Raw genomic sequence first — 22,969 nt, 5'->3', positions numbered from 1 at the left:
TGTCATTTTTTATTTTGAATATTTGAAGTAGTTGGCTAGTTGGATGTGATTTTAGTTTAATTTTTAGCTCGAGTTTGGTGTGAACACAATATGTCGTCTTTCTTTTCTTCACGGGCTGGCTGTCGGGGGTTGTGCTCGAGTCCGGACAAATTTGAGCTTGGTTTAACCTGTCTTATCATGTGACCCACTTATGCCAAAGTTTGGCCCTTATTAGATTGACACAATTGGAAGTTGGAAATATTAAAGACACAGACCCTTCTTCTTTCTTCTCCTCCTCTCTCTGGCCTAGGGGAGGACGCCCTTTTGCCGGCGAGAGTAGAGAGGGAGAAGAAGGTTGTTTTTAAGGCCACCGACCAGAGATTGTCGGTCGACGACTATTTGACTAAGAAGAAGCAAGATGTGCATGTCTCTAACCATACTTGGTCAATTTATTTTGACCAAGTCTTAGGTGAAAAACAAATTGTTTTTAACAACTTTAAGCATTGCCTTTAAAACTTCCTTATGAATATTCCCTTGCTATATAATACTTGGAAAAAAATTTAAGTTGGGCAGTCAGGTCGATTCCATTTCCCGGTGATTTATATCTGAAACGTCTCTACAACTACTTCGAGAAATAACAAAATTGTGTGGTCAGATCAATTCGTTCATATTAGAACGAGTTCGTGAATCGAATGACCAATCTTAATAAATTGCGAGCATGGCTTACGTTTTTCTAGATCACTTTGTGACGTGTTATACGATATTGTCGGTACCCGTAAGAGCCTATGCCTAGTAATGGTACTTAGCCTAGGGGTACCCAAAGTGGGTAAAATGTGACAAAGAGATGGAAAAAATTTATGGCTGTGTTATTCCATTAAGTAATAGGAAGGGCAAAAACATGGGAGAGTTATGAGTGTGGGGTTGTAGCTAATCCCTAGTAGATGGAGTAATGACAATTAAATGCCCATGTTGTTTCAGTCTAACATTTGAGAATTGAGAGACCAGAGTCAGAGACCCCTAAATAAACAAACATGTACCAAAAAATTGACATATACATTCTGTCCCATCCTATTCACTTGATCTAGGATGGAAATGGATTAAATGCCAAGGTACTAGATGAAGATAGGTCATCTTTTTATGACTTAAAACAAAGTAGAAGTAGCACCTATAGGCTATAGGTGCATGTAGAAATAATAGGAAGTGGCAAGATCGGCAAGAACGGAAAGATAGGAACTAAGATTTAAAAGCAAACCTAATTCTGAATAAACAGACAACTTGACTCATGAACTATAACGCACAATGCAATTGAGCAACTTTTGGTTCCATGACAAAAAATCAATACTAAAGACATGACAAAAGACAATTGAGCAACTTTTGGTTCCTTATGTGAAACACTTAAAAGAGGTTGGATTGACCTAGTTGTAATAGTATCCATTCATTTGAGTTGTAGTTGATAGACAATGATGGTGCATGTACCATATGTCATTTGAGTGAAAAGATTGAGTGATGCCAGTGACCGAGTAGCAAGACCCTCTAAACTCAGAACAAATTCTCTTTCCTAGGTCTCTTAGCAAGTAGCAATACTATTTTTCTTTCGTTTTAGAGCCTTACAATTTTTGTACGGAAGAAGATGTGTTTAATTCTTTATAGACGATACCACACTTAAACCTCTTCTTATGTGGACTTGATACTTACCATGACCCTCCTAAATTAGGCTTAGAGTATAAATTAGTGTGTTGATACATGCCACAAAATTGCCTGAGCATAAGTATGTGTTGGGTGCATTTGCACCTACCAACATAAATGAGTCAACAAAAATTTTCCAAGAAGTTATATTTTTTTCTCCGTTTGTCGTATAAGTGATATATATAACCAATACGGTACATTTGTAACGGTTACGGGTCGTTACAAATAGGTGAAAAGCCGTTACAAATAGGTGAAAAGCCGTTACAAATAGCTGTTTGGTTTGTCATGTTTTTAGGGGCCCCTATTGACTCTCCCTCAATTCATTTAATTGATTAGTTCATTCACATTCACACTCTTCTTCAGAGTTCCCACTCTGCTCATTACTCCTACTCAAAGTCCAAACCAAACAAATCTCAGCCCACAAACCACCTTCTTCCTTACCCATCCAACAATTCTTCCACCGACTCCCACATAAGGAGCTTGGAATACAATTACCTATGTACCCTCATGTTGTTATAGTTTTTCTTCAAAGTTTAGGGAATATCAATTGTTCCTCCCTCCCTCTTCACTTATGTGCAATTAAGGATTCCCTTTTTAATGTCTTGTTAGTGTTACCCTTCAACTAACAGAATTGTGAAATTTTGTTAGTTTTAAAGGCAGTGGATCATGTATGTGCTTGCAAGTACCCCTCCCTCTATTTTGCATGTGATTCTTCTCTTTCTTGTATTTTTTTTAATTAGGTCGATGTTTTAGGAAACAACTAAATCTTCTTTAAGGAGGTACGTTTTGCTTATCTTGATGGATTCAAAGAAAATTTGAAGTTATAGAGTATTAAAACTATAGCAAGCTTTCAAATTTTTTTTTTTTTTTTTTTGTGTTTTCCCCAACTCACAACCATTTCTTCTGTTCACGTTGTAAGTGTTAGAAATATTGTCTTCGGATGCGCAAATAAGAGGGATGAAGATTAGAGGTTTGAAACGCGTACTAGGTACACTTTCCTTAAAGCAATATTTGCCCCCTCTCGATTGAGATTACTTGAAGGTATAAGGCAAATTGCTTCCCAAGATATGCGAGCCTTTGTGAAACTGCATCAAGTAATTAATGAAGATTTCACGGTAGGAGCATAAGAACATGAAGATTATGACAAAGATATTGTTGGCACAAAAATTAATATAATAGTTTATTCTCTCTCGAATTCTCTACACTTTTGATATATACTGATCACACTAAATCATATTTGAGAATCACTTATTTATAGAAATCAAAAGACATCTATAATGTAAAGTTGTATCTTCTCCAAAAGATAACTATTAATAATTAAATTTGAATTCAACTATTATTGTGAATAGTCACAATTATTTACAAATCTCTTTTAACTTTTAATTATATAATATTAATTTTATTAATATATGTCCAAAAATTCCAACAATAAGGGTCGCAAACAGACTTTAATTGCTTGCAACCCTTCAATTTTTTTTTTTTAAATATTTTTCTTCTTCCTTTCTCCCCCCGACGGCGACCACAACCTTATCTTTTCTCTGCTCAATTTCCTTCCCTCTCTGTTTGAAGCTTCGCCCGGGTTGATGACAGAGAGTTGTCTTCGTGTGGAGTTATCTCTCTTTGCGGAGAGGAACCCCGAGGGAAGGCCTCTAACCCCTAATAAGGTCGAAGGGTTTCAGGACAAAAATCTTGAACCCCTTCGCTAGTTACGAAGGATTGAAAATCCTTCATCTTTTGTTGGCTTCCTCTGGGAGAAGTTTGAGATAGGAGTAATGGTTTGTTTGCTTTGGAATTTGAGTAGACAGTGGGAGAGAAGAGAGGATGAGGAAGCAAAGAGAAAGTTTTATTTTGTTAAGGGTCGTCAAGAATGGTGTTTTCCGCCGACTCTTGCTGTCGTGGAGAAGAAGGGGTGGGAGGGGGGGGGGGGGGGGGGGGCTTTGGGAAAACAATATGGAAATTCTTTTTCTCTCCACACAATATTTTGTACCCCAAAGAATTTTGTATTTTCCTAATGCAACAACCTTAAATTATTTTCAATCTGTCGAGAATGAGATAGAGAAATTTGAGAGAAGAAGAGAGAGAATTTCTTAACTAATGGAGAGAGAGAGAAACAAAGAAATACGACCGAAATAGAATATACCTGACGAATAGATAATTTTAGGTAAAATTTGAGATAAAATTATGAGAGAGTGAAAAGGAGAGAATTATGAAAGAGATAAAATTCGGGGAAAGGAAATTTTAGAGAGAAAAGAATTTGATTCTATTCCCCTCTCTCTGTTTTCTCTTTTCTCGGATTTCCCTTTCTTAGTTTTCTATCTTTCTCAATCTCAGATTTTTCCCTCTCATCTCGAACATCTCACTCTTTGTAGATTTCTCTTTTCTCTCCCGTTGACTTTTCAGTACTCTTTATCACTCTCTCACACATATTTGTCTATCTAGATCTCTTTGAAATTTTTTGTCTCTCTCTTACTCTCTCAAAATTTCTCTACCTTTATCTCTCTCAAATTTCTCTCCCTCGGTAGATTGCTCTCCTTACACGAGGTAGATCGCTCTCCTTACAGGAAAAAATAATTAGAATATAAAAGGATTGTAAACCCGCAAAAGAAAAAAAAATTACCTAACATCCCTGCAAAAGAACATTAGGAAGGGGGGCAAACAAAAATACTGGATAATTTTTGGGGCCTAAACAGATACATCGGCGACATCATGGGAGCAAAACAATAATTAATCCATCATTATGTAGCTTTTTAGGCAAAAAAATAATTGGATTTTATGGGTGGAAACTGAATGATTTCTACTGAATTCCTTTCCAGATATGCCAAATATTATTGAATGGAACCTAGTGTTTTCCTTAATGGGCTTTGAGTGGATCCTAGTGGTTTCCTTAATGGGCCTCTCGGCCCATGGACATTTACAACGTGGGATGACGTTGGTGTGAATGTGAGCAAATTTTGCTTGCTCCAGTAAAAGTGTAAAAGTACCAAACTTATACAAATTGCAGTTAGGATGATGGATCACTCCCCATTCTCTCTCTCTCTCTCTCTACTTTCTCTCTCTAGTTTCTCTCTCTAGCTCATAGGATTATAAGAAGGGGATAGGGTGCTGCTTGTGAGGCAACTCCCAACTGGGTTAAATTTTACATTCATTTATTGAAACCTTTGTTTTTGTTACATGAATTTGTTATAATTTCTTAGATCAGCTTCACATTGATTGGAAGATAATAAAGAAAGATACCCAAATCTCTCTCTTTCTCTCTCTAACTTTCTCACTCTAGACGCGTTTTTACACTTTCAGTTTAATATACTACTCTCTATGATTAAATGAGAATGATGGGTAGGAGAAGGATTTCATCAAATCTTAAAGTTCAATTCCACTATAATTGAGAAGGGTTTTCTTTCTCTCTCTCTCTCTTCAATAAGGTAATCTTCTTCTTCTTCTTCATTACTTCCATTTTTTAATTTTCATGGATGGATTTGGTTAGAGGTCTGAACTCTAGAACGCGGTTTCTATGTCGGTTGCCTTAGCTAACCCCACCCCACACAAACAAATAACTTTCTCTCCCTACCACTTTGATTCAATTATGAGTTTTTTTTTTAATGGTAATCCTTTTTTAGTCAAAGGGTTCTTGATTTTTCTATTATTTTCTCGATTTGATCTAACAATATATATGAATTAGTTTTCTAATTTTGTTACTGAGGTTTGGGTTTACTCTCAACTCACTTCTGCTACTTATAAAAGAGTTGAACTGAATTTCCTTGGCTGTCATTTTCTCATTATGAATTGTGTGATTATAGCAATCTAGGTTTTTGGGTGCTTGATTATTCTCTTCTATCTTTGATTCTGTTTGACATAAATCTTCCATTTACAAATTCAACTTGTTTTTACAAGGTATTTTACTTGATACCCAGAACTTGATTTGATTTGTATTGGGTTCTTGGATCTTGTTTTATGAAATGACCTGCAGATTTTACCTAAAAGATGTCATTTTTTTGCTTTGTGTCTGTTCTTATTAATGAAAATGAAGAATTCATTCTGGGTTTTTGTTTATATGGTTTTTGAAGGTTGAAGAATGTCAAGGCCACTTCATCGAGGTATATCGGGTGGTCGGTTTGCAGAGAGCAGTCAATACTCATGGGATTCTCAGATGAAGGATAAATCAGAGAAAGAAGATGTAGATAAAGCTCGAGATAATACGTCTTTATCATCTCGTTTTCTTATTGGTTTAACTTGCAATTCTAATTCTAAACTTGGTCTAGGAGAAAATGGGTTTGGATTAGATCCCTTCAACATAGGGAATTCTAGAAATAGACAAAACATGATTGTAAATTTGATCAAATTCAGTTTAGTTCTCATTGTGTTTGTTGCTCTTTTTGGGTCTCTTTGGTGGACAATTTCCATCTCAAGATCTTCTAGAGGTAACATCTTTAGGGGTTATAGACGACTCCAAGATCAACTCGTTTCGGATCTTTTGGACATTGGGGAGCTCTCTCTAGGTCCGGCAAGGTTGAAAGAACTCGAATTCTGTTCTCAAGAAACCGAGAATTTTGTTCCTTGCTTTAATGTCTCCGATAATATTACTTTGGATTCGCCTGATTTAAATGTATATGACCGTAAATGTGATCAAAGATCGCGTGAAAGTTGCTTAATCCTTCCACCTAGAAATTACAGAATTCCTCTCAGATGGCCTACTGGTAGAGATGTTATCTGGGTTGGCAATGTAAAAATCACTGCACAACAAGTTCTTTCCTCGGGTAGCTTGACTAAAAGGTTTGTGGAGACTTTCTTGGTTTTCAGTTTATCTGTTTAACTTTCATTCTGTGATAATTAAGTTGATAATTTTGATCCATTTTGTAGAATGATGATGTTAGAGGAAGATCAAATATCTTTTCGTTCGGACTCCCTTATGTTTGATGGAATCGAAGACTACTCGCATCAAATTGCCGAAATGATTGGGCTGAGAAATGAATCTTATTTCATTCAAGCTGGGGTGAGTGAATTGTTTTCATTCTCCATTATCTTATATATCTTTGTGGCTTTCCTACAAAGGGAAATTCTACAAGCATACTTGGCTTGGCTATTGGCACACCCGTGCGCCTTTGACTTTGGGTCAAAGGAACCCCTGAACACCTTCAACTTGGCTCTCTGGGGCTTCCGAGGTGGGTACCCACTTGACTGGATGGAGCGTAGATTCTGTGCAATTTAACATATTACTGTGTCAAAAACGGTAGGAGGTGCTTATAACCAAATCGTGGGTGTTCACAGAATTTCCTCTTACAAAATGTAACTTGATTTTCTAGTTTGTACAGCAATCAAGATTTTATGTAGAATACCATAGAACTGCTGGTCGTTCCTTATAACGTGTTAATCGGAACCATGGTTACTTCTATACTACTATTCGGATTCTTCAAAAGCAAGATTTTGCTTATCAAAAACCAAAACACAAAAGTTAAAGATAGAAGCAATAATATTTAAAAACAAGTTCCCTCCGGATTATTATTATAATGAAAATGGTCGAATAGTTGTCAGGAAAGCAGCAAAGGCTTAAAAGAGAAAGAAAAAAGTATTAGTTGGGGTATATTTTTGAATAAAGTGGGGGATTATGTCAATTTCAGATTCTTGTATGTGCATGATATGCTAGGAACATGGTGATTAAAAAGTAAAGTACATAAAGGGTATTCTTTACAGATTTTCATGTATGGTAGTAAATTCTATTTTGGTAGTTCATGAACTAGCGCACAATGCCCTATCTCCCGTTCCAATATTCTGATCTTATAGACGGGTTTTTACGTCTTTATTTCCGGAAACTTATCAACCATCAATACAATAAAATATGTTTCATATTTATGGCCAATGAGTTTTACTATATTTCTGTATTTTAAATCTCAACTATCTTATCTGCATTTTTAACTGGCAGATTAGAACTATCTTGGATATCGGGTGTGGTTATGGTAGTTTCGGAGCACATCTCTTCTCGAAACAATTATTGACGATGTGTATTGCAAACTTTGAGACATCAGGCAGTCAAGTTCAACTAACACTCGAAAGAGGTCTTCCTGCAATGATTGGTTCCTTCACTTCGAAGCAGTTACCCTACCCGTCTCTTTCTTTCGATATGTTGCATTGTGCAAGATGCGGAATTGATTGGGATCAGAAAGGTACCAATTTCTTTTTCTTCAATCTCAACCACAATTTCCATTCAATTGTTGACTTTGTACTTTTTCAAATATTTTGTTTAGATGGTATATACTTGGTTGAAGTTGATAGAGTTCTGAGGCCTGGTGGATATTTTGTGTGGACATCACCACTTACCAATACTCAGGGCTCACGTCGTAATAAAGAGAATCAGAAGAAATGGGCACTTATTCAAAGTTTCGCCGAAAACCTTTGCTGGGAAATGTTATCACAACAAGATGAAACCGTTGTTTGGAAAAAGACCCGTAATATGGACTGTTATGCTTCTCGGTAAGCGATCAACATTCATAAGAATACTCTGTACGGAGCACTTCAACTATGAATATTATCATTGAGATAAACATGAAATTTTCTTATCTGAAATTGCCTAATGCTTGTGTTGCTAGGAAATCTGGACCTTCTATTTGCAGCAAGGCCCATGATGTTGAATCTCCATATTATCGACCACTTGAGTCTTGTATAGGTGGGACCCGAGGTCGTCGTTGGATTCCTATTGAAGCCCGGAAAACCTGGCCTTCACGGGTTAAGTTAAATTCGACAGAACTTAATATTCATGGTACTTCTATACTTCCATTTTATCAACATGAACATATTCCTAATATTAACAGATCGCTCATTCTTACATCCGTATACAATTTCGTGTTTGTTAGGTGTGAGTTCGGAAGAGTTTGCTGAAGATGCTCTAACTTGGAACTCGGTAATTCGTAATTACTGGTCTCTCTTATCACCCATTATATTTTCAGATCATCCGAAGAGACCTGGAGACGAGGATCCTTCCCCACCGTATAACATGCTAAGAAATGTCCTAGACATGAATGCTCGTTTTGGTGGTTTAAATTCTGCATTACTAGAAGCGGGAAAAACTGTTTGGGTCATGAATGTGGTTCCTATTAGTGGCTCAAATTCTCTTCCTTTAATCCTTGATAGAGGTCTGGTTGGTGTACTTCATGACTGGTAAGTGCCATTTTTCATTTTTGTTTCTCGTCCTTTAGCGTTTCATTCCTGTTAATTCTGTTTCGTTCATCCGTGTTCTTTATATAGACAGCCTATGGCGTTTGTTTTTATGTCTGAATCTGACTCGCCTCACTCTGACTTGTCTTGATCTGGAGTCGTCTCAATCTGTCTTGTTTGGGCTAGGCCCTAGGGGGTACTAGTAGTCATTTCAAATTATTTAAAAAACGGGCTCTTATTATATTCTAGACTTATTTTATGCTGGACTCAAAGGCACCCAAAAGCGGCCCCGCTCGGCCATTTAGAGAAGTCAGATGCAGGAGTCCTAGAAAGTAACAACCATCTAGGAATCTAATTTGCGTCAATTTAGATCTTGAGTCAGATTTCTAATCTGGATTTTGGAAAAAAGAAAAATAACGAACACTACCAAGATTATAGTTTATAATTGCAATCTCTATTCTAATATTAGTCAGCTTTTGTCTACAGGTGTGAAGCATTTCCAACGTACCCTAGAACTTACGATATGGTGCACGCGAAGGGCTTGCTTTCACTCGAAACCAGTCAAAAACGTAGATGCACACCACTTGATTTATTGACAGAAATAGATAGGTTGCTTCGTCCAGAGGTAAGTAAAACAATCCTGTCTCTTTTTTATCCTGTATCGTTCATAATGCTGCATTATTATTATTATTATTATTATTATTATTATTATTATTATTATTCGTATTAATTGTAGCTTCCATGATAGAGCGAGTTCTTTAATTTTCAAAGTACTATTTAGCTTTAGAAGTGAGCAAAAATCCCTTCACTTTTGTCAGAAATACCCGAAAATGAACTGCAAAGTTAAGACGACCATTAAGAAAGAATTCACATATCTTTTTTCGTTTATATCTCGCTTTTTTCCACGTGCTTGTAATAACTGTTACAATGATGTTTTTTATTTTCAATTGTAACAGTTTATTTTCGTTAAAGTAATAATAATAGTAAGAAGAACATCGCTTGAAAACCGTTTTGCACTGTTATTTGAACTTTCTTAACCATCATGTACTGTCACAATCGCTTGATCATTTATAAACGTTGCATTCAAATTTGGTCTATTTTGCCACCAATGTCTTATTATAGAAAAGCTAAACAATATGTGGAGTTTGTATATCTGCAGGGTTGGGTGATACTTCATGACACCTCGAACCTCATCGAAATGGCGAGGGCTCTAGCAACACGGTTAAGATGGGAAGCACGAATAATATCAATCGAAGCCAATAATGATGAGAAACTCCTTGTTTGTCAAAAACCTTCCTTCAAGCAACTGTAAGTCCAAAATGAAGCTACTCAAGTACATATTCGGAAGAAAGACAGATTGTTTTAACTATATCAATCGGTATAAGTTACTAGTCATAAAGTCTCACCACCCACAGAGGGTAATGAAGACATTTTTCTTGAAGTTTTGGACAGAAATAGAAGAACGGAACAGCAAACTCCTATGGCACACCGTAAGGCGTTCATGGGGCCTGTGTAATTAGAACCGACAAATCGTATTCAATGATATAATATATTTGAATTTTTTTTGGTATGATGAAGTTGATTCAAATTGTAATGAAGTTAGAGAATAAACAAGTTGAATGTTAGCTGTAATATATCAGTTCTTAATGAAATGAAGATTCTTTTTCCTCTTCTTTTGGTAGAATTTCGATTTTCTTTTTTGTTAGTAGCTCATTTAGTAGCTTAGATTGTAAAACTCGCTAGTGTTTTTTAATTGGAAAATGATAGGAGAGGCTACAAAACTAGACTCGCCCCGTGCCTAAACACGAATCAACCGTCAATCGAGATGGAAAAAGACCATCAAGAGAGAGAGAGAGAGAGAGAGAGAGAGAGAGAGAGAGAGAGTTGACTCGAGATGGAAAAAGACCATCAAAAGAGAGAGATGGAGAGAGAGTTGACTAAAAATAGAGACTATTGATTTAGAGTTTCTACCCAAGCTCGAGCTACTCATCGTCAATGAGTGCTCATTCATTCTCAACAAAAAAAGAAAAAGAAAAAAGAAAATGAGTGCTCATTCAATACTGATCCTACATAATAACAACACGTTTTATAGATCAACAATCAGAACATAAAAAATTAAGTAAATAGAGTTATTGGTGAGTAGAACAATACATAATTATTCAAAATGATTTGTAGCAATTTTAAAATAATAATTATTTACAATAATGATTTTTTTTTTAGTTCTTTTTTTTTTGTTGAAACAATTATTTTTGTTGTTGCTATTTAACAAACTAGGTCTTTGTGTTTCTTATTTTTGTTATAGTCCTAGTTATGATCTTTTTCGATAAATCCAATTATTAGCTGAAAAGGAAAGGTTTCTTACTGCTCTAGATACGTAAGATTCGAACACTCATCTCTCCATCAGTCCATTGACCACATAATATATATATATATATATATTGCCATTTAACCAAGATGAACTTGAGCAAATGTATTTTTTCTAAGAGTGCGAAAGTAACTATAAATAAAACTTAATGGCTGAAGTTAACACAAATCCGACCTTAGCTCAGTTGGTAGAGCGGATGACTGTAGTAGTTGCAGCTCAATCCTTAGGTCACTGGTTCGAATCCGGTAGGTCGGATTCTTTTTTTCTCTTTCTTCCTTCCTTACCAACATTTTATTAGTTTTAAAATTTACAATTCAAACTAATATTTTGCTGGAAACAGCTTTTGGGTACTCTTTTAACCCCAATTCTCCAAACAGTCCATATTTGTTCTTAGTATTTTCTTCTACTTGACCAAGTTGGGTGGGTGCAATGATGCAGACTTTTCAACATACTGTTATTGATGGAGATCCAAGAAGTTAGGACTTAGGAGATAAGAAATTTTCTAAATATTTCTTCGAAATTGAGTTGAATGTGCTCCTTATCTCTCATACGATGCCTTAAATCATATAACCCTACACCTATTTAGTTTTTGTTTTCAAATGATTTGAACATCTTTGAATAAGTTATATACAAGTTGTTTGAGTTAAATATATGTATACATATATTTCTTTTGTTCAATTTGAACCTTTATTGATGTTTGTTGATGAAAAGAAAATATAAATGTCTGATTATTCATAAACAAGTAGATATTCTTCGTAGGTTGGGACGACAACAATGGGCATTTAATGCACATCATTGCTATTGGACCCAGAGTGGACCGTGCAACACGAAGGTTTTCTAAATACCATAACCTGCAATGAGCCCATGAGCCCACACAATAATTACGCCCAATTAGGTAGTAGGTCTACGACCATCATCCACATTTCTTTTAGAGTTTTATAGACTAATCTTCAACTTTCTACTATTTTTGTGGATTTTAAAGATAAATCTTTATCCTCAGAATCATCAAATGGTAAGAAAATAGTGTAAATAAAGACAACCACAATTTATTTATTTTTTTATGAAATAAGACAACCATAATTTAAAAAGATAGATAGAGATAAGGTGAGGTTAGGTTTAAATGTAAAGAAAGTGATATATATAGATTGTAATATTTGTCTTGGACAACTTCCGGCAGCCGGCAGACATATCAGCCTAGACACTCTGTTGAAACATGATGCCAATGCCTAGCTGCTTCCTTGGGTAGGATGAGCTTAAGCCTAAAATGATGTCGAAATTTCGAGGGTCTCTAGCTGCTTCTTCCGGTTGGGCAAGTGCTCGCGCTGAGTTGTGCTCGACCCCAAAAAAGCGGACAATGTCTTTTATTTTATGAAAGTAAGTTTTTGGCATGTATTATTCATTAGAATCAACTGTAACATTACAAGGATTCTCATAGTTTAAAAGACTAAGAATGCAAGACGAAAGTGTATTTGCCCGCCATTTTTTACAAATAGAATGAATAAGATAAAATTGTAGTCTGACACCTAAGCCCAAAACCTAATCAAGTGTTGACTTAAACTCCAAAAATCCGACAACATCTACTTTATTTAGTGCCTAAATTACATGCAACAAATCTTCGTGATGAACTGCTTCCATCGAGATTCGATCTTAAGACCTTATGGACTTAAGAGGGATGTCCTACCACTACATCAAAAAATGTACAAATAATGTAATAAATTTATCGAGTTTTAGGCCTTTTTCATGCTGTTAGACTTTAGGTTTCTTTCTTTAAGGGTTGAACTTAAGTTGTTATCATGCTTATCACATCTTCATGATGTATCAATGCCTTGTAATGCCTAACATTGTCAATTTATCAAGAAAAATTTACTAGGGGTCCGTTTGATACGTGAGAAAATGTGAGTAAGAAAGTCATTTTCACAAGAAAATCGGTTTTCTACTGTTTGATGGACCCACTGAGTAAGAAAACAGCTTTCTCATTGGAAAACAAAAGTAGGAAAAAGGGATGTTTTATTTTCTCACAAAAAACGTGGTCAAACCATTTTCTCATCCTCTCCCTCGTGAAAACACGCTCTCTCTCCTCTCTTCTGCTGGACCCGCACGCAACTAGTTCTTTCTCAATCTTCTTTCTCCCATAACACCTCTCATTGTTTCTCTCTATCATTACTTCTCTGTAGTTCTTCACCTTAATCTTTAATATCGATTTTGAATCAGATGTAGCTAGACAATCACAGAGGAAAATTCGAACTAAAAGACATTCATCATCAATATATTCTTCAAGTCAAGATGTGATGCCAATGATTTTTGGCATTCATCCGGGGAATATCTCCTTCTCCCACTTCATCTCTCTATCATCTAAAACATCTGGCTTCTCTATCATTAATACATCTGGATCCAATTTATGTGTTCTCAATTCGATTTTGAAATACATCACAGGCCTTATCATCATTAAAAGACATGATAATGTGAGATTTCTGAAATTAGGGTTTCTAAGAGATTCAAATGATGGAAGATCATGGTTTTCCTGTTCTTGATCATATGTTTGAAGATGTAAGAAAGCCAATTGACAGAAACAAAATCACCATAGACCTAGAAAATGAAAAACGCCCAAATCATACTAGAGGATCTGATTCAACGAAGAGATAGCCTCAGATTCTACACATGATTCTTTCATTTACAGGGAATTGCACAAAAAATAATCAAAGAGAAGATCAAATTAAATAGGGATTGGTTTATTTGGTGAAAGAAGGAGTGATCGAGTATGATATAGGGATTGGTTTATTTGGTTTCATGGTTTATTTGGTGAAAGTAGGAGAAGATCAAATTCAAGAAAATAACTGGCCCGCAGATTTCAATTTTCTTGCTTCATCACAGGAAGAAGATGATGACGAATTTTTAGATGAAATCATCAACATCTTATGTAACCATTGCATCCATTTTTGGGAAAGTTTATGCATCTACACCAGGAAGAAGATGGTGATGAACTTTCTGGAAGCACCCTCAGTTAATTAATTGGTATATAATAGAAGAGTGCATGACTTTTTAAAGGCACCCAACCATTTTCTCAGATTTCTTACAACCCTACCAAACATTTGAAAGTTGGATTTCACATGTGAAAGAATTGACTTTCTTATCCATTAGAAAAAATCGAATTTTCTTACTCAGACATTCTCACATAACAAACGGACCCTAGATATTTTGACAAAGTATTCAAATGTAACATACTAGTTTCTTGGGTATTTTACTGAAATGCCACGTCAGATGGCCCGTACCCTAATTGATCAGTATTAGGATAAAATTTTCTTAAAAAAAATCTGAAAAGAAAAATCGATATATTCACCATCTTCTTCGCTGGACCTCTCCCTGACTGAGAAGAAGAATATAATCTCTCTCTCTCTCTCTCTCTCTCTCTCTCTCTCTCTCTCTACAAAATTCATCTTTTTCTCTCTCTAAAAAAGCCGACACCTTTTCTTCTTCTTCTGTGAATCTCTTCCGGCGGTAATCTCCTTCACCCACCGTCATCAACCACCTGAGCCCCACCTTTAAAATGCCCTCCGTACCATCTTAATCTATTCTCCTCTTTAGGGTTTCTGGTGTTGGTCTCTCTCTCTCTCTCTTTCTCTCTCTCTCTATTGCTGTTTTATTCTGGATTAAACCATGGGGAATAGACTATTGCAACTAGGGTTTGTTTTTTTACTTGTTTTCGTGTGTGGTCAAAGTGCTAGGATTTCCTCTTCGGCCGTTTGCTCTCCAATTTCTATTTCAGATTCGATCTTGAAGTCTCGAAATTTATGTGTTGATACACCTTCTTTCTCGAATATTGATCCCCGTGGAGAATTTTTCGGCGTCACAGAGGTATTCATGATGATATTTTATTTGTTCTGGTAATTTTTTTTGATTGTTGTCAATATGGGTTAATGATTTTCTCCGATTGTTCTTCATGATTAATGCTGTATTAGCTTCACTTTTTCTAAATAAATTTTGTATTTTGAGTGTTTTTCTGGAAAACTTTAGGCTTGAAAGGGAAATGCAAGGAGATCAATTAGGGTTACCTTTTAGTTGACATGTATGATGATATTGATGCCTAAATTGATACTTGTTCTTAAATTGGAGCTTCACCTTAATAACTATATTTAGAATAGGCGTCTTTAAGCTTTGGTGCTCAAGGTGGATATATCTATACCCACCGCAACCCTAGGCAAGCGAGTTCTTCGTAGACCCACCCTGTGGTTGACTAAGCAACGCATGCCGTGTTGTTGACTATGATCACACAAACGACCTGTGATTCGCATAAAAGATGCGTATTACAGGTCCCAGTATAACTTTTGATGGTGTAAAAACGAAAATTGACCTACACATACGGCTGCACGTACGCACGATTCCGATATACATGGACCACTTAGACTGCTTGACTGCAACAGGTGCGTTGTCACCTACATATTCTAGTTTGAAGGCCTTAGCCGAAAGGAATCTACCGCACCTGTAGAGCGCGGTAGAAACCTAGTATATATATTTATATTAATAATGGTTGATTCCATTCTTATAGTCTTGGTCTTGTACGAGTTGAACCTTATTAGATAACTTATAACATCATTTTAATGAACACTTGAGTTATATTCATACGCAATGTAGCACACTCGGATGTGTTTAACTCTTACTCTTTTCTCTAAACGTTGGATTGGTTATCTTTTAACATTGTGTTTTTTGCAGGGGGATGATGTTTCGTTGCAGAAGGTGCTCAATTTGGTTCACCAGAATAGCAACGAATACGTAGCTATACTCTTTTATGCATCTTGGTGTCCATTCTCAAGAACTTGTAGACCAACTTTTGCTGTCTTGTCTTCCTTATATCCTTCCATTCTCCATTTTGCGTTTGAAGAATCTGTTGTCAAGCCAAGGTTTGAGAATTAGTGATTCCCTGTTGTTTCATCTTTTGCGTTTCACTTTGCTTTGTTTCTTAGAGTGCCTATTTTGATAATAAACTAAATTGGTACAGCATACTCTCAAGGTATGGGGTTCATGGATTCCCTACTCTTTTCCTCTTAAACTCCACGATGCGAGTGAGATATCATGGTTCACGGACCCTCAGTTCTCTTGTCTCTTTCTATAGCGATGTCACTGGTAAGCTCAGATTTTGATCTTTCTTCTGGTGCTCCGTTTTCATTATTTGAACCGTGTCTGCCAAATTACTAAACCCGACTTTTCATAAACAATAAAATGTATATAAATATAAGAAGTTTATATATATATACATATACAAACATGTGTGTGTGTGTGTGTGTGTATAAATATATTTGCCAATGTGTATCTCTTATCTGATATTTTTACACATAAGCTACAAACTCTACTCTAATAATTCAGCTAGACTCGAACTATAAGTTTTATACACAACAAACTCGGTGGTTCACAAAGGGATTGGCTTGAGGTACCCCCAACCCAGATCTGGTGTGCAAGTCACTCGGGGGGGTTGGTCCATCCCAAATACTTGGGATGTATTTTTCATCATAATCTCATTGGTATTCTATCGTTAGATCCTTGATTAATTGTAGAATTATAACTGATTATTTAATCGTGGATATGCTTATTGTCTAGGAATGAAACCTGTGTCACTGGAGCAAAACTACTCAGAGAAATTTGGGAACCCAACAAATCTAGGGGAGTTTGAGGATACAGAGGAAGAAAGCTGCCCATTCTCATGGGCCAGGTCTCCAGAGAAGATACTTCGACAAGAGACATATCTGGCACTGGCCACTGCATTTGTGCTTCTTAGATTGTTCTACTTCTTTCTTCCGTCTCTATTTTCATATGCTTTTGCTGCTTGGAGAAGACACATCCGAAATGCAAGATTGATTAGCTTATGGGAATGTCCTATGGCGTTCCTATCCCAAGCAATGCATGTTTTCAAAGTTCTGAAAGACCCATGCAAGAAGAGTAATTTGCAGGAACGAGCAATACATGCGAGGACATGGGCATCCAAGTCGTTAGCTTCAGTTTCAATTAGTGATGCTAGCTCAAGCACGGCGAGTTCAAGCAAGTGAAAGATGAAAGACACACCCTTGCTCTTTTCGAGAAAAAAACAGAAAAGTTCCTTTTCTACATAGAAAAAGAACTGGTTCGGAAATGGTATTCAGGGAGATCGTTTTGTTTTTCAGGATGGAATTTAGACCCATTTAGAGCGAAAGAAATCAGGAAAAGAAAAGAGAAAGATGTCTTTTCGGGGTTTGGTGACCAAAAATGGAGAGCGAAGGGTTTTCATAAATTTATTTTGTTAGTGAACTCTTGTCCTCTATTAAAGATATTGTTGACCAATTTCAATGTCCATATTAATTGTTACTATTCTCATTCAATTTCTAGCTTAGTCTCTTGTTAAGTTGTTTTCAGAATACGAATTCAAATTAGGTCTATCAAAATGTTGCATTGAAGATTACATACGATGTTCTAATTCAATTAGTATTTAATCTAGCGATATCTGTTGGAAAGTGGTAGGTCGTTATTACCAGAAGAAACTCAAGCTGTTTTGTGCTTCATCTTCGAACCAGCATACTGGTTTGCAGCTTCTTCAGTTTGATACTGTCATTTAACCTGATTATATTTTTTTTCACCTTCTTGAGATGTTCTTTTTTCCCGAGATATGCAGGGTTTGAACCATGATGAGGAGTCCAAGTTACTAACTTCAACAACATCAGCGAGGATGACGATGGCGAACTTCGCGCTCTCAGAAGAGGTCGATTAAACAATGGTCGTAGCATGATTCAGCTTGTTATAGGTAAGTATTACCCACCTAAAGCAAATCTCAGTTGCTTTTTAGCCAACAAAGCAGAATATATTCTAAGTTAGCTAGTGCATGAGAAAGACCCCACCTCCCATCACCCTTTCTTTCCACTTCCACTACTCATGAAAAAGGAGAAAAAACAAGAAAAACACCTTGGCTTTTCCATTTATATTCTGTTTTCTTCTCATATAGGAAACTTGAAAGCTAAGCTAGAAAACAGTACATGCAAATATCACTCTATGCAGAACAAAAATCATCTAGATTACTAGATTGATCTCCAATCAGTTATCAATGGGTTTCCTTTTCTCCTTGATCTTGACTACCACCCACTATCACCAGCATCACCATCTCTTCTTCCTTTTCCTCCTCTTCCACTCTCTCATAATCGGTGCTCTAGCAACCATAGAACCACCACTTCCTCCCTCTTCATGCCAAAACAAGTGTGGTTCTCTCCCAATCAGATACCCTTTTGGCACTGGCCATGGTTGTGGCTCTCCTCGTTTCTACCCTTCGATCTCCTGCTCAACCACTAAAGCCAGCGGAGAAGATCAACAACAACTCGTCTTGACCACTCACGCAGGCTCTTATCCGATAACATCCATATCTTATGCCGCCGCCACCTTAACCATTGCCCCACCACTCATGTCTACCTGCTTTTCCATGCACTCCTCTCAGCACAGCTTCGGGCTCGACTGGTCCTCTCCTTTTCAACTTGGCCCGTCTATCTTCATACTCTTAGCATGTCAACCTCCAACTTCTTCTTTCTTCTCCAAAGGTAACCCAATATGTGATTCCACTCTTACTCATCTCTGCACTTCCCTCCACACCTGCCCTTCTATTACCTCGCTAGGTTTGCCCATCTTCTCCTCCATCAACACCTGCTGTGTTTACTCCCCTGCAAATCTCAACTCCAAAGGCGACTTAGACCTTCCTTCTCTAAAATGTAACAGCTATGTATCGGTTATAAATCTCGGTGATATTCCGACTGATCCAAACCGGTGGGAATATGGGGTAGCTTTGAAATATAACCAAGTTGGGTTAGATAACTACAATATAGCCATGATATGTGACTCCTGCGAGAAGAGTGATGGTATATGTGGGTATGCCCCTCCTCGAAATGACTTCGTCTGTGTCTGCAAAAATGGTAATAGCAGTACGGATTGTTACAGTCCAGTTAGCAACTTTTGGAGCGCAGGCTCCTCAGCTATAAGAATCGGGTACTCTCCACTACTACTTGCTACATGTTCTATATTCCTTCTCCTGTTTTCTCTCTTTGTCCGAGTTTGATTTCCCAACTTCTGCTTAAGTTGATCGAAAAGTCAAGTAACTTGAACTTCAAACCTTTCTTTAGTTTTATATTAGAAATGTGGTATCTGAACTTTTTGTTTTCATATGGGAAGGTGAAATGGGAATTCAATGATAATACCAAAATGTACATCAATAAACTTCAATAGCATTCAACTTTTTTTTTTTCTCATGGTAGTCACATAAATTGAAGTTCTTAACAAGAAAAGTCATTTAGCCCAAATTAGGTAAAAAATTATTCCTTTTTTTCTTTTTTTTTTCTTTTGGAAAGTGACTACGAAAGTCATCACAATAGCATTCGATACATAAAAGATGTGATAAACAAGATAACCGCGTAATTAGACTTCGAAACAAACGGCCTTATAACCAACTAAACTAGTGGCCTGTACGGTGGGTATATGCACATACTATGCACATACTATATATATCATATAGGTTGCCGTTGTTTTCTCTAGTTGAATCTAATTGTAGAGATTTGATGGCTCTAGGTTTATATTGTGCAAAATCTTTGCTAGGGTGATGATGATTATTACAGTAAGGCATCGTTAATAAAGAGATCGTGGACAAACAAACTAAAGCGATTCCACTTGTATATTTGCATGATAAGGCAATAGAAAGAAAATGCTACTTTTTTTTTTTTGTTGAACTAAAGAAAATGCTACTTGGTCAAATAAAAAAGTAGTCTGATTGACCTGAACAAAGCAAAGTATTGATGTTATGTTAATATTGTACTTGACCAATTTTTACTATAGATTATAACAGCATTCAAATCCAACTTTAATGGTAACAATTTTCACAGAATAATTATTTAAGATATCAAATCCTCTAAAACCTTAAACTCCAAACTTATGAGATGAGCAAGAGCTTCCTTGAGGATTCACACCATCTAGAGTAACAAGTTTGAAGATTAGGCCAATCAGACAATGAACATGAAGTGAAATGTTGAAGCCAAAGATTGAGTACTTTCTCTTGTTCATCTTCCTTCCTTAGCATTTCTATAATGTCTTCAATTACTTTCTCTACTTCAACTCTTTCACCATTGCTCAACACGGGTGCATCAGTTCCATTGCTCGCTCGACACAAGAACGGTAACCATGACATTAATAGGTTCAATCTTATTTGTCGGAGCTGTTCGCTTTCTATTTCCTTTTCTTTCCCCATTTCTTTTGCTTCCTTTAGTAAAAATGCTGCAAACAAAGGTGTAAGGTGTTTTCTTTTTAGTAAAATTTTCAAAATAATGGTGTCCTTCAGGATACTCAATAAAATTGATAAAAACAATTTGAAAGTTATTTGCTACGACGCTTTTCCTCACACTTATAAAGTGACAGCCACTTTCTAACACAGTCGACGTGGGATTAACTTCAACTATCTTTCTACATTAGGATTTGGACGACTGTCTTCCCTCTCCTTGTACCATTTGTGCGTGTTGGTTTGGACCTTCGTTGTCTGAAGTGGTCTTGGGCTTCTCTCACCCTACAAGTTAAGTGAAGAGGTGGATCATTCACCCTTATAAAGTGATCACCACCTTTCCCACCATTATTATGAGGTTAACTCCAACATTGCGCGTAATTGATCGCGTGGCCACCACATTCTCACTAGGCATTAATTTGGGTCAGTCCAGTGGACGATAGTAAAAATTACCCCAACTAGGTCTGGGAAGTTCGTCTATGAGATTAGTCGGTACAAACAAGTGTCATAGGTTCCTGCTCCCTACTGTGGTTTATCTGAATTACTGTTGTAAGTTTATTGTATCAATATTGGCTCAGAGGTTACCTGAGACCTTCACGAGAGACCCTTGGAGTCGCGGCTCAGCCGAAAGAGATAGCCAAGCTAGTCTAGAAGCCGAACCCCAACTCAAAACGGCTACTTCCCCATTTCCACAAGCCGACATTTTCTTAGCCAACCAAAGCAACTCCGCCGCAAATTTCTCAGCCCTCAAACCAGAATCGGCCCGATTCACACCCCCACCTCCACCAAACTTAAACCAGGCCGAGTCACCAAAAGATCGAACCGGACGAAAAAACCGATTCAACATATTATCCAACGGTCCAAATCCAACATCAACTTCCTCCATTACCGAATCTTCAAGCTGACAAAGAGTTGTTGAAAAAGCAGAGGAAAGAACCACACAATTGATCTCACGAAGAAAATCAAACCCTAATTTCAGATTCTCATCGATTAAATTCTCAGCTAATGAGCGAACAAGTTCGTATTTTCGAGAACTAACTGGGATTTGATTCATGATAGTAAGGATTTGAGTAAGTGCTCGACCAATACTAGTACTGCTTGAGTAAGAAATTGGGTGATCTCCATTGCTGATTAACTGATTCGATTCATTGTTGATGTTGTTAAAGTGGGGTTTTAGAGAGAGAAAGTTGAAAGATTTTAGTGTTATGGGGTAGAGAGAGAGGAGAATATTGAGGAAGTAAAGGGTACAGTAGAGAGAGAAAGAGAGAAGTTGATGGAGGATTTGAAGGAGTTTGTGGTTGTGGGTTAGGTTTGAAAGTGGTGATTTATCGGCGGGGATACCAATGGAGGAGATGATTTTAGAGAAAATAATGGAAGACATGGCGGCGGTGGGGAAGTGGTGGTGGAAAACGTTTCGAAGAGAGAGAGAGAGAGAGAGAGAAGAGGAAATTGTGTGAAATTGTATGGTAAAGGGTTGAGAGAGTTGTCTATTTCTGGAGGGAAGTGAGAAGAAGGTAAGCTAGCATTTTGGATCTCTTTTAGGGTCGGTTGATTCTCGCAAACTAATAGTAGAGGTTAACCTAATAGTTAGATATTTGAATGTGTCCTTCCTTGTTCTTGATGTAAGAAGAACCTTTGGAGATTTTGGGGGTTCTTGTCAAAATAGGTTGACCAAATTCAAAGCTTTTAGTTTTGAGAACATTACTGCTTATTTAGGTTGGATTGTCCACAAATATCCTTATGAAGTCATACACTACATTTATTTCCAATTATCAAAGTTCATATAATGGTGGGGCTAAAGGCCCACAACATAATTTTTTAGACGCCCACAGAGGCATAATATTATGTTCAATCAAATTTCATTTAGGAGATGATCTTGTTTTTTAGTTCAAGAAATAACTTGTTATCGGTTTGCCCCCGGTGTTCATATTTGCTCTCCTCTCTAAAGTTGTGACCCATTCCTATAATCTCTTGTCACCACCTACCACTTCTCGCAAATTAAATCGGTTGTTGCAAAGATGGATATCGTCTCCGATGATACATAAAATGGTCACCAGTTGACTATCGCCAATAAACCAAAAAAAGACCAAAAACTCAATGGGTCAACTCCTCTCAAGACAACATGATAGCTAAGCCCAAAGAGGTCTGTCACCTAAGTCCAAAATCAGGAGGTCGGCAAGATCATCTTAAGAGCTCTAGCCCTCGTTCTGCCTCAAATACAACCAAGTTTGTCTTGAGATTCGCGAGAAGTACAGGAGAGTCCACGTAAACAAGATCGATGTCTTAAGCCCTAAACATGGGAAGACAGAAGCGCACCGCACGCTTATCGACTCAATCTTGAATCTTCCCAAAGATCTCAAACGGCCAAGATGTTAATTATTTAAGTAACTCGAGCTTCAAGAGTCCCGGAAGAGGAAACATCTCCTAAAGAATCTATCAACTTGGCAAGATATCTAGCAAGGATCATAAAAAAAGGAACTTCTAAATATCCAAGATACGAGATAAACTCAAAGAGGAAACCCTAAATCTCCTAA

General features: G+C 36.9%; 4 protein-coding genes, 1 long non-coding RNA gene and 1 other non-coding gene across 7 annotated transcripts; 4 read left to right on the top strand and 2 right to left on the bottom strand.

The window, feature by feature from the left end:
• The first annotated feature begins 4,430 nt into the window (after nucleotides 1-4,430).
• On the top strand, nucleotides 4,431-10,481 carry LOC147565140 (putative pectin methyltransferase QUA2). 2 transcript variants are annotated; one of them, XM_086651643.1, is made up of 9 exons: nucleotides 4,431-5,084; nucleotides 5,727-6,432; nucleotides 6,520-6,652; nucleotides 7,580-7,820; nucleotides 7,902-8,127; nucleotides 8,244-8,413; nucleotides 8,508-8,811; nucleotides 9,295-9,433; nucleotides 9,968-10,481. In XM_086651643.1, the coding sequence occupies exons 2-9, from the start codon at nucleotides 5,735-5,737 to the stop codon at nucleotides 10,118-10,120; spliced, it is 2,064 nt and encodes a 687-aa protein (XP_086507769.1). In that variant the 5' UTR covers nucleotides 4,431-5,084; nucleotides 5,727-5,734; the 3' UTR covers nucleotides 10,121-10,481. The 2 variants fall into 2 exon arrangements, with proteins under 2 accessions (XP_086507769.1, XP_086507770.1); XM_086651644.1 differs by having other exon boundaries at nucleotides 5,082-5,553.
• An 861-nt stretch (nucleotides 10,482-11,342) lies between these two features.
• TRNAY-GUA (transfer RNA tyrosine (anticodon GUA)) lies at nucleotides 11,343-11,428 on the top strand. Its single transcript is given in 2 exon segments — nucleotides 11,343-11,379; nucleotides 11,393-11,428. It is a non-coding gene; the product is annotated as a tRNA-Tyr (tRNA).
• A 1,759-nt stretch (nucleotides 11,429-13,187) lies between these two features.
• On the top strand, nucleotides 13,188-17,649 carry LOC147565138 (5'-adenylylsulfate reductase-like 3). Its single transcript, XM_086651641.1, has 4 exons — nucleotides 13,188-15,025; nucleotides 15,881-16,068; nucleotides 16,167-16,291; nucleotides 16,763-17,649. Exons 1-4 carry the CDS (start codon nucleotides 14,828-14,830, stop codon nucleotides 17,206-17,208), a joined length of 957 nt encoding a protein of 318 aa, XP_086507767.1. The 5' UTR covers nucleotides 13,188-14,827; the 3' UTR covers nucleotides 17,209-17,649.
• On the bottom strand, nucleotides 15,974-18,091 carry LOC147565137 (uncharacterized). The gene is made up of 2 exons (XR_015230116.1): nucleotides 16,656-18,091; nucleotides 15,974-16,359 (listed from the first exon to the last, which is right to left on the bottom strand). It is a non-coding gene; the product is annotated as an uncharacterized LOC147565137 (long non-coding RNA).
• A 32-nt stretch (nucleotides 18,092-18,123) lies between these two features.
• LOC147565136 (uncharacterized) lies at nucleotides 18,124-19,403 on the top strand. The gene has a single exon (XM_086651640.1). The coding sequence runs from the start codon at nucleotides 18,234-18,236 to the stop codon at nucleotides 19,227-19,229; it is 996 nt and encodes a 331-aa protein (XP_086507766.1). The 5' UTR covers nucleotides 18,124-18,233; the 3' UTR covers nucleotides 19,230-19,403.
• A 531-nt stretch (nucleotides 19,404-19,934) lies between these two features.
• LOC147565135 (1,8-cineole synthase) lies at nucleotides 19,935-22,165 on the bottom strand. The gene is made up of 2 exons (XM_086651642.1): nucleotides 21,021-22,165; nucleotides 19,935-20,434 (listed from the first exon to the last, which is right to left on the bottom strand). The coding sequence occupies exons 1-2, from the start codon at nucleotides 21,814-21,816 to the stop codon at nucleotides 20,094-20,096; spliced, it is 1,137 nt and encodes a 378-aa protein (XP_086507768.1). The 5' UTR covers nucleotides 21,817-22,165; the 3' UTR covers nucleotides 19,935-20,093.
• Nucleotides 22,166-22,969: the final 804 nt, after the last annotated feature.

This window comes from Eschscholzia californica, unplaced genomic scaffold (genome assembly GCF_041429995.1).
Source record: "Eschscholzia californica isolate CP2 unplaced genomic scaffold, dmEscCali1.0.p SCAF_1, whole genome shotgun sequence".
NCBI classification, from domain to species: Eukaryota; Viridiplantae; Streptophyta; class Magnoliopsida; order Ranunculales; family Papaveraceae; genus Eschscholzia; species Eschscholzia californica.
This window is presented reverse-complemented; position numbering and strand designations above follow the sequence as displayed.